This window comes from Apostichopus japonicus, chromosome 14 (assembly GCF_037975245.1).
Source record: "Apostichopus japonicus isolate 1M-3 chromosome 14, ASM3797524v1, whole genome shotgun sequence".
Lineage (NCBI taxonomy): Eukaryota > Metazoa > Echinodermata > Holothuroidea > Aspidochirotida > Stichopodidae > Apostichopus > Apostichopus japonicus.
Window position 1 is genome coordinate 26,052,487 of NC_092574.1, and position 11,340 is coordinate 26,063,826.

An 11,340-nucleotide genomic window follows, 5' to 3' on the forward strand; every position below is an offset into this window, starting at 1 on the left:
TATTAACACCAAAGGTTGAATTTAGGCTAGCCAAGATTCTGTCCTTACAGTAGGAATGCTATGACAATTGTCATGTGCACGATATACGTGGACTAGCAGAGAGCAACAAAAAGACTGGCCCTTACTTTTGAGCTTTGCCTGATGTTTCTCTTCTACTCCAACATAAAGTGCACGAAGAGAACTAATTAGAGACAAAGGTATTTATATATAAAGCAAACTAAGGTTACATAACAAAATTTAGTTTGTCAATGTAACATGCCTAACACTGTACAGACAGTGCGGTGAGTGCTACTAGGTTAGGCCTTTACTAGGCAAAGCCTAAGTTCAGTTAGGCTACGCCAGGCTAAGCATACTTGGGCAACTTAGGTAACTAAGGGCTAAGTTAGGCCTAACCAACATAATTGCACAACCGTTGATGTAAGCTTCTGCTTAATTACAGAATACCTAGCAACTCTTGAATCTCACAGACTATTATATCGATACTCGATGTACAGTGTAAAGGGATATACAGTAGTAAACAATGTACTGTCGTTCTTCGCAAGCTGGAAGTGTGTGAGTGTTATGATTGCCAGTGATACTCAGTCTATAAGGCCTTGTCTTGAGGCTTAAAGTCTTTCAAGTATCAGATAGTTTTGTTACTTTCAGGAAGCCTGAACAGTCATATTCCTATCTTTGGCATTACCTTTTGTTGTTTTCTAAGGAAGATGAGGTAACACAGAAACATTCCCTGACTTACAATATGTCCGACAGTGATGACCAAGAAGATGAGATAACAGCTCTGTCCAGTATCTACGAAGAACGAGTCTTTACAGCAGCAGATGATAAAAAGGGAGGGCAGTTTGTAGTTAATGTGACTTTGCCAGAGAATTTCCACGTACAGTTAGATGGGCCAGTTTGTGTCAGTGTTGCCCTGAAAGCAGGTACAGAGAACAATCGAAGTTGATTGAAGATTGGAAGAGTTGTTTTGGTGATTTCATGTCAAACTGCAGTAGGATTTCTGTAGAAATAATATTCTATTACTTGATTCTGACATCAGTGTCAATTAGACAGTACAGTGGCATAACTAGGCTGGCGTGGCTGGTGCAAACTGGGACCTGATGTCGAGGACCCAAGAAATATGACCACAAGTTGACTAAAGACAAGTTTTGAAATCAGATTTTATTCATTTTAAATTTTAATTATATTTTTGTCCATCTTTAACACTGTTCAGTACAGTCTTTTAGTTCTCTCCCGATATCCACCAAAAAGAAAATTCAAATGCAACCCTGTCCTAAACAGAGAAAGCCTGAGAGTGCGGCCTTGTCTGAGCATCTCAAGATGCCAAATATATACTTTATCACTCAAGCCCAAATGATGACTGGGATTGGGTGAAAGTGGACTCTCCTTTGGAGGCCCATTTCTATTGCTACACAGGCCAGGTTGCTCCTTCCTATGCCACTAGTACAGTACATTCAGTAGTTTATTGTATGTGTTATGAACAAGAAACAACATTTTTTTCAATTTTAAAGCAGTATGTTTCATTTGATGGTAATCTTCAAAGTTTTGGTATCTGTCAAGTGTCAATGAAGAGCTGAGAATTTGTTTAACAAATTCTTGAATCATATCTTACATACTGCAAATTGATTTAATCACATATCTTTTTAGACTTGTTACATATCTTTTCTATAAACATCGCTAAATTGACTGCCATATCTCCAGTACATTCCCCGCAAAACTGGAAAGAAATGCAATTTCACATGATAATTAATTGTCAACTCGACTCCCCAAGTACAGAGAGACTAGTGAAGACTTTCTTCCCTTGCTGATACTTTGAAAGAATAATCCTTTTCTCTTTGCAGGAGTCAGACCATTCAAGAAGGATGAAGTACATCTGCTCCCTCTAGAATTCCTGCCCCCAGTCATGCTGCACTTCCAATATCCTGCTGATTACCCATCATGCAAATCACCTCAATTTACTCTGTCATGTAAATGGCTTTCACCAAGGCAGGTTGGTACATTGAATTTCATGGAAGTGTTGACTCTCTCAGTGTCTATAGTTTTTCTCCTCTTTTACAAATTTTGAAGACATTGCTTTACAGGATGCCTTGTGCACTTTATTATAGAGCTTTGTGAACTGTAGCAATGTTAATCCTAACAAATCTACTAAGGTGACCTTTGGTTCTTGATATGAAATTGTTTTGATATGTGGGTATTGCCCCAGACCAGGTTTATAATTTTGTGGCATCTGATGTACGTTAAATGTACAACTGGACATGATCACAGAGGTGCCAGATCACATTACAGGCAAAGTGACACTTTGAAAATTCATCCATTTTGGGTTTGGAACCAGACTGAGAAGTTGGGCTGAACAAACTGCTAATTGCTTGCATTATCTTGTTACCCAAATTGTTTGTATATCGACATGTAAGGAGATGAGATAAGAGTTAAGACAAACTATGTAATAGTACACCAAATGTCCCAAGATATGGGAGGGTTGCCTACTGTAGCAAGGAATGGAAAGACACTATGCCTACGTATGACCTGTTAATGTTGTGATATGCTATTCTTATGACTATGTATGACCTGTTAATGTTGCGATATGCCATTCTTATAACTATGTATTACCTGTTAATGTTATCTAATGCCATTCTTATGACTATGTGTGACCTGTTAATGTTGTGATATGCTATTCTAATGACTATGTATGACCTGTTAATGTGGTCTAATGCCATTCTTATGACTATGTGTGACCTGTTAATGTTGTGATACACTATTCTTGGGCAGGTCCAAGCTATTTGCACTGTGACGTACGGGACATTTCAGAGACTTAAATGTGTCTAAAAGTTATAAAAAAATCTATTTTCCAGAAACTTTTTCAGGTTTTCATATTTGTTATTGCTGCTACTGTATTGCAAACTCATGAAGATTTCCTACACTTGCTTTAATTAGGTCCCATCTTAATTAATGTATAGTGTGACGTACGGGACCAGAGAAATTTGTGTTTTTTTTACTAAAGAGCAAAGCTGAAATCGCTCTGAAATTAGGAGGGCAGTGATCAAGCTGTTATAACTAGTGAATAGCCTAACCTTCCAAGGGCTAAGCTGTAACATATTAGAAAAAAATATGAAGCCATTCCAGTTCAGTGATTACACTAATGAAAATTGTCCTGTGACGTACGGGACATGTGACATACGGGACAATTTGTCCAAATAAAAATTGACTATGAAAACTTCAAAACTCATATTTTTATTCCTGAATATACCATAACAAGCTGATTTCTACATAAAAACAATTTGGATATGCCAGAACAATGTCATTGGTAATTTCATGCCATATTTCCTTCTTTCTGGGATCGAAAAGAGCAGTGACTGTACTTGTGAGATCATTCCACTACATTAAACATGGAATGCGTAAAGTATAAATCTACTCTACACATTCATCAAATACTCTTAACATCAATTCTAGCTTTGTTAGACCACAAATGATTCAAGATGTAAAGTTTTAGTGCATATCTGTTTCGGTATATACTGTACAACACTGTATCATACTCCCCACTATTGACCCTGAATTTGAAATATGATCCATCCCATTCAAAACATACCAAAATGTCCACAGTAACGTCCACATAATGTCCATCTATGAAACTAGTACAAGAAAGCATACTCTATAGACCTAATACTGGTTACCAGACCAAATACTCATAACATCAATTCTAGCTTTGTTAGACCACAAATGATTCAAGATGCAAAGTTTTGGTGCAAAACTGTTTGGTTTATACTGTACAACACTGTATCATACTCCCACTATTGACCCTGAAGTTGAAATATGATCCATCCCATTCAAAACATACCAAAATGTCCACAGTAACGTCCACATAATGTCCATCTATGAAACTAGTACAACAAAGAAAACTCTATAGACCTAACACTGGTTACCAGACCAAATACTCATAACATCAATTCTAGCTTTGTTAGACCACAAATGATTCAAGATGCAAGTTTTGGTGCAAAACTGTTTTGGTTTATACTGTACAACACTGTATCATACTCCCACTATTGACCCTGAAGTTGAAATATGATCCATCCCATTCAAAACATATCAAAATCTCCACAGTAACGCCACATAATGTCCATCTATGACACTAGTACAACAAAGAAAACTCTATAGACCTACAGTAATACTGATTATTGAACAAACTCATGAGTGATTGTCCTCTGCAAAAATTGGGCGAGCAAAACTCTATACTTGTAACTAAAAATCTCAATGTCTACTATCTAAGTTCAGGACACAAGAACATTGTTGCACAGTCATGATAGTCACCTTTCACAATAGGCCTAGGAAATGTTGAAATGCAAACTCAACATTCTTGAAGTCGTCCTCATTCAATGCAAATGTTGAAAAGCATTGTAGATGATTCTGTATCCCACACACACACACAATTGACTTCCCGATAGTATATTGAACAACACCTGGGCTGTTGGTGGTCATCGGTCAATAGTTTATTTGAAGCTACCATCTTTCAACAAAATAAATTTGTAAGCATTGGAAGGTTTCCAGTAGAGGTCCCCATTGGAGCCCATGCATGTTTATTATGTATAAATACAGGGTTTCCCCCACACTATGTCCCGTACGTCACATTTTGTCCCGTACGTCACATTTTTAATTTTGATAATTAGATTTGCTGTGAATATTATTTCAATTTTTTTGGGATGGATTTTGTTGAACAATGTTCTTAATTAGAACTTGACAGAATATCACCAAAAAAAAATTGTTCGTCCATATCAAAACTTGAAAAAAAGTGCTGAAAATTGTGACGTACGGGACATCAGTATTTGGACACTAGCTAATAAGCATATTTAATTGATGAACCCCCAAACAATATGTCAAAATAATTGGAAGGAAGGGTGTATCATGTCCCACATAACTTATATTCACTAAATTCATATTGCTGGCAGGGAAATAGGATTCCAAATGTCCCGTACGTCACACTGCAATTTGAATTTATGCAAATTAGCCAGCTGTAATTGTTCGAATAGGCAAAACAATTAAAAAAAATTATGAAAATCTGAAACTTCAATAATTCAGCTTTAACATGACACCACATTTAGGGTGCTTCAGTAAAGTTTGAAATTTGGCTTCTAGGGATACAATAGCTTGGACCTGCCCTCTTATGACTATGTATGACCTGTTAATGTTGTGATAAGCCATTCTTATGACTATGTCTGACCTGTTAATGTTGTCTTATGCCATTCTTATGACTATGTATGACCTGTTAATGTGGTTTTATGCCATTATGATGACTATGTATGACCTCTTAATGTTGTGATATGCCATTATGACTATGTATGACCTCTTAATGTGGTCATACATAGTCATAATGGCATATCACAATTATGACTATGTATGACCTCTTAATATGACTATGTATGACCTGTTAATGTTGTCTAATGCCATTCTTATGACTATGTATGACCTGTTAATGTTGTCTTACGACTATGTTTGTTGTTTGACCTGTTAATGTTGTCTTATGCCATTCTTATGACTATGTATGACCTGTTAATGTTGTCTTATGACTATGTTTGTTGTTTGACCTGTTAATGTTGTCTAATGCCATCTTATGACTAAGTATGACCTGTTAATGTTGTGATATGCCATTCTTATGACTAAGTATGACCTGTTAATGTTGTCTTATGCCATTCTTATGACTATGTATGACCTGTTAATGTTGTCTTACGACTATGTTTGTTGTTTGACCTGTTAATGTTGTCTAATGCCATTCTTATGACTAAGTATGACCTGTTAATGTTGTCTTACGACTATGTTTGTTGTTTGACCTGTTAATGTTGTCTTATGCCATTCTTATGACTATGTATGACCTGTTAATGTTGTCTTACGACTATGTTTGTTGTTTGACCTGTTAATGTTGTCTTATGCCATTGTTATGACTACGTATGACCTGTTCATGTTGTCTTATGGCTATGTTTGTTGTTTGACCTGTTAATGTTGTCTTATGCCATTCTTATGACTATGTATGACCTGTTAATGTTGTGATAAGCCATTCTTATGACTATGTCTGACCTGTTAATGTTGTCTTATGCCATTCTTATGACTATGTATGACCTGTTAATGTGGTTTTATGCCATTATGATGACTATGTATGACCTCTTAATGTTGTGATATGCCATTATGACTATGTATGACCTCTTAATGTGGTCATACATAGTCATAATGGCATATCACAATTATGACTATGTATGACCTCTTAATATGACTATGTATGACCTGTTAATGTTGTCTAATGCCATTCTTATGACTATGTATGACCTGTTAATGTTGTCTTACGACTATGTTTGTTGTTTGACCTGTTAATGTTGTCTTATGCCATTCTTATGACTATGTATGACCTGTTAATGTTGTCTTATGACTATGTTTGTTGTTTGACCTGTTAATGTTGTCTAATGCCATCTTATGACTAAGTATGACCTGTTAATGTTGTGATATGCCATTCTTATGACTAAGTATGACCTGTTAATGTTGTCTTATGCCATTCTTATGACTATGTATGACCTGTTAATGTTGTCTTACGACTATGTTTGTTGTTTGACCTGTTAATGTTGTCTAATGCCATTCTTATGACTAAGTATGACCTGTTAATGTTGTCTTACGACTATGTTTGTTGTTTGACCTGTTAATGTTGTCTTATGCCATTCTTATGACTATGTATGACCTGTTAATGTTGTCTTACGACTATGTTTGTTGTTTGACCTGTTAATGTTGTCTTATGCCATTGTTATGACTACGTATGACCTGTTCATGTTGTCTTATGGCTATGTTTGTTGTTTGACCTGTTAATGTTGTCTTATGCCATTCTTATGACTATGTATGACCTTTTAATGTTGTCTTATGACTATGTTTGTTGTTTGACCTGTTAATGTTGTCTAATGCCATCTTATGACTAAGTATGACCTGTTAATTTTGTCTTATGCCATTCTTATGACTATGTATGACCTGTTAATGTTGTCTTATGCCATTGTTATGACTATGTATGACCTGCTAATGTTGTCTTACGACTATGTTTTTGTTTGACCTGTTAATGTTGTCTTATGCCATTCTTATGACTATGTATGACCTGTTAATGTTGTCTTATAAATGCCATTCTTATGACTAAGTATGACCTGTTAATGTTGTCTTATGCCATTCATATGACTATGTATGACCTGTTAATGTTGTCTTATGATTATGTTTGTTGTTTGACCTGTTAATGTGGTCTTATGCCATTCTTATGACTATGTATGACCTGTTAATGTTGTCTTATGCCATTGTTATGACTATTTATGACCTGTCAATGTTGTCTTATGCTATTCTTATGACTAAGTATGACCTGTTAATGTTGTCTAATCTATGCCATTCTTGTGACTATGTATGACCTGTTAATGTTGTCTTATGCCATTCTTATGACTATGTCTGACCTGTTAATGTTGTGATATGCTATTCTTATGACTAAGTATGACCTGTTAATGTTGTGATATGCCATTCTTATGACTATGTATGACCTGTTAATGTTGTCTAATGCCATTCTTATGACTATGTATGACTTGTTAATGTTGTTTTCTGCTATTCTTATGACTAAGTATGACCTGTTAATGTTGTTTTATGCCATTCTTATGACTAAGTATGACCTGTTAATGTTGTGATATGCTATTCTTGACAGATAACAAAGCTGTGCTGTAATCTGGATGAGCTGTGGGAGGAGAGTAAAGGTGAAGTCATTTTGTTTCAATGGATTCAATTCCTGCAAGATGAAACCTTTACTTTTTTGAACCTTAAAAACCACCTTCAATTGGACTACTCCTATGTCCGCACCTTTGCTCGAAATGCATCGCTCAGTGGCGGAAAAGTGGAAACAACGCCTGACGCTCACGGTGGCAATGCCTCTGGTACCGAAGATGGTGAAGCACGGGTACACAGGGTGGAGGCTGATGGCGCGGTGTCAATGGAAAGTACTGACAGTAGAGCCATCCAGGATGTTGCATCTCTTACAAACCTAATCCAGTCTTTGGTTCATCATGATGTTGAAGAGAAGCAGCATGCATTTGATGTTGGTTTCTACCATTGTCAAATTTGCTTTGAGGAGAAGATGGGCACAGAGTGTCTCCGTTTCCCCCACTGTGAACATGTGTATTGTAAACTCTGTATCACAGAGTATTTCAACGTGCAGATCACCGACGGAAATGTCAAGGCTCTCACATGTCCCGAACAGAAGTGTGACTCTCAAGCATCTCAAACTCAGGTGAGTAGACATGAGTTTTGTTACTGTATTAAAACAAGTTTTGTCTTTAAGTATAATGTACAGCCTGACTATATTTGTTGTTGTCTATTCACTGCCCACCTTATGATTGGTGGGAGCCCAGAGGTAGAATTCACAGCACAGTCTTCTCTTTGTGTCAAGGAAATAGCTTGTAAAACTTGTAAAATTTGTAAAACAGCTGCTATTGGTAAGTTCTCAGTTATACTTCAGGGAATCATTTAGTGGTCACATTGTATGGAACAGTTATTTGGTTAATGAGTTTTCTTGCTCATTAAGATCTAGTCTGAAAAATCCCATTGTTTTTATTCAGTCTGTTGTTTACTATTATACCACCCACTTGTTCCTCCAACTCCCTCTCACATCATGCGGTCTGTGTATGATGTCTTGTAAATTCACTCATGTGTCTTCTACAGTACTTATTAGTGTGTTTTAAGTTCAAGATTAAAATCAGACCCACAATGATTCTAACTGGGTAAGTGCTTGTAGTAGAACTTTAAAACTTTTAAGTGAGACAAAATTAATCTGAGCAGCTCTCACAGTAGCTGTGTATTACTGACGGAAAGAAAAAAATGTGGGCTCTTGTTTTATTCCATCAGGTACGATCCCTTGTGAGTGAGGAACTCTTCGCTAGGTACGATCGACTTCTTCTGCAGCTCTCCTTGGACGGTATGGAGGACGTCACCAGGTGTCCACGCAACGCCTGTCAAAGTCCTGTTATGAAGGAAGAAGACAGCACAATGGCTGTGTGTCCAACCTGTCACCTGGCCTTCTGCACTCTTTGTAACATGGCCTACCATGGGGTGTCCCCCTGTCGTATCAAGAAAGGTCAGTCTGACAGAAAGCTATCTGACAAAACTCATGGCTGAGCCAGTGCCCCCCCCTTCCCTTCTTAAATTTGATTGGCACTTAAAATTATCTGCAAGCACAAGTTTGCCCAGAACAAGGTACATAGTGGCAAAAGTTAGCATGCCTTGCACAGAAGTATTCCTTATTGTTTACATGTGTTTTCTTATGCAACCTTATTTCAGTAATTTCAGTGTCTGCCAATACTTGTCCAAATGATTTTAGTTACAGTGCAGTCTCAATTTGGTGTTTATAACAAGTTGTTCATTGGACGACTTCCATGGCTGATTTTTTTAGTCCAAACAGAGATTTGATCTTCTGGGATGGCCTGTCGACCATTTAAAATTAGCCCTAATACAGTGTAGGATGCATACAACAGCTATTTGAGTAGACCTTGATCAACATTTTAGTTATGTTTCATACTAGACTTGCATAACATTGCAGGTTATTAGCTTGACTTGTGAAATTTAACCTTTTCTCAGTTTGGAATTGATATGTGATGAATGAAAAGTGGTAGTTTGAAAAGTTTATCAGCGGTGAACTGTTGAGGATTAAATATTAATCTGTTAATCACTCATTAACCTTCTTTTGGAAAGACAAGCTTAAAGTTTAAGGTTTTAGTTGCAAAATTATTTGAATATTTTGTGGTACTCAAAGTGTTTGAGTGACAAAAATATTGAGGTTTGAATCTAATGTAATCTAATTACCTATTTGTGTGGGAATACTACGAATGAAATATAAAATTCCAACTTCAATGTTTTGATTAAAACTCTAGTTTTTGCTTTGGTAAGATTGCTGACTAAATGCAAAAGCAATGATAGCTGTCATAATCTCACCTTACACCTACTTTGGTTTGTTTAAAATGGTCTCTTTATGCGGTGATCATCCTAATAACTTGCTGAAGAGTAACAATTTCAGCCCAGTTGGTCTCTATGCATTTACACTGGTGTTAGACAGATCTATGGTGGAAGTCTTGTATGTGTAGACAGAGTATCAATTTGAATTTAGTGTAAACAGGTGTTCTTTTGAGGTACAGTACACTATAGTAGTAAACTTATCTATGTTAAGTTTGGTTCCTCATTGCAGTTCCTTAGCTTGATTAGACAAGTTTCATATCAGTTGATGAGAAGGAAATGAACATTTTAATATTGACATTTTGTATAACAAGGAGTGTAATTTCTGAGGTTTGTTTATCATATAAGACTAGGCTTTTGTACGGTCAAAGGCTGCTGCAGGTACTACTTTCCCTTTTGTTTTGCAAGTTGGCCATCTTTACATTACATTAGTTTGTTGCTATGTTATACTAGATAAAAGGCTGGAAAATGAATCATGAGATGATGATGATGAGATTTCATGAGATTTGCTGTCAGTTCTGTGATAGAATTGAGTATCACATGAACCTTATTTTGATAAAATTTTAAAAATTATTATGTGGATCCCCCTTAGTAAGTACAGGTAACTCATTGAAGTTGGTGAAGGTCAAAGGTCGACATATGTCAAACTCTATGAACTTTGTAAACACATGAATAACAAAAGTAAAGCTTGTATGTACATACCTAATGTGTGGGTCCATACTATTGAGTACAACAACAGCTTTATTTCTTACTTGAGGTTGCCAGAATAACTTGGATTCACTTCATACTTGGTATAGTGATCCACCCTTATTAAGTACAAGAACTTTGTCTGCAGTTAACATTAAATGTTGATATGTGAAATTTGACAAGGAATCAGTCAGCCAATTGGCTTTCTGGTTGTTATAAGCAATATACAGTATATTTTTTGCTATTGGAATATCCCTTCCACTGTGCAATGTATTCAGATTCTGCAGCATTGCTGCTCTAGTTTTCTGTTGTTAGGATACATTCCACAGATATATTTTTAGCAGAAGTATTGGACATTGTTAAATTACATATTTTGTTGTTGTGTTCCAGAGGACATTCGAAAAATGAAAGCGGAGTATGATAATGGTGATGAAGCAACCAAAGAATTCCTGGAGAAGAAATATGGCAGGAAAAACCTCAGACGGCTCTTTGAAGACAGTTGCAGCGAAATGTGGATTTTTAAGAACAGCAAAAATTGTCCTTCTTGTGGTAGCAGCATTCAGGTGAGTGTATCACTACTTGGTGGTTGGTTGGTGGTTGCACAAATCCGAGAGTCCCTGAGGGCCCAGTGCAGCATCGGGCCCACTAGCATCATCATCGATCCGCTGT

At 36.5% G+C, this 11,340-nt stretch overlaps 1 protein-coding gene across 2 annotated transcripts in view; it reads left to right on the forward strand.

Moving 5' to 3' along the window:
* The window catches only part of LOC139980028 (E3 ubiquitin-protein ligase RNF14-like), a 14,081-nt gene continuing 2,741 nt past the window's right edge, over positions 1 to 11,340 (forward strand). The window contains exons 1-6 of one of the 2 annotated variants that reach the window (XM_071991376.1): positions 1 to 197; positions 701 to 920; positions 1,839 to 1,987; positions 7,691 to 8,269; positions 8,884 to 9,112; positions 11,062 to 11,234. In XM_071991376.1, the coding sequence (XP_071847477.1) occupies positions 740 to 920; positions 1,839 to 1,987; positions 7,691 to 8,269; positions 8,884 to 9,112; positions 11,062 to 11,234 (1,311 nt within the window). In that variant the 5' untranslated portion in view covers positions 1 to 197; positions 701 to 739. The remainder of the gene's footprint in view (positions 198 to 700; positions 921 to 1,838; positions 1,988 to 7,690; positions 8,270 to 8,883; positions 9,113 to 11,061; positions 11,235 to 11,340) is intronic. The other variant, XM_071991377.1, reaches the window with a different exon arrangement.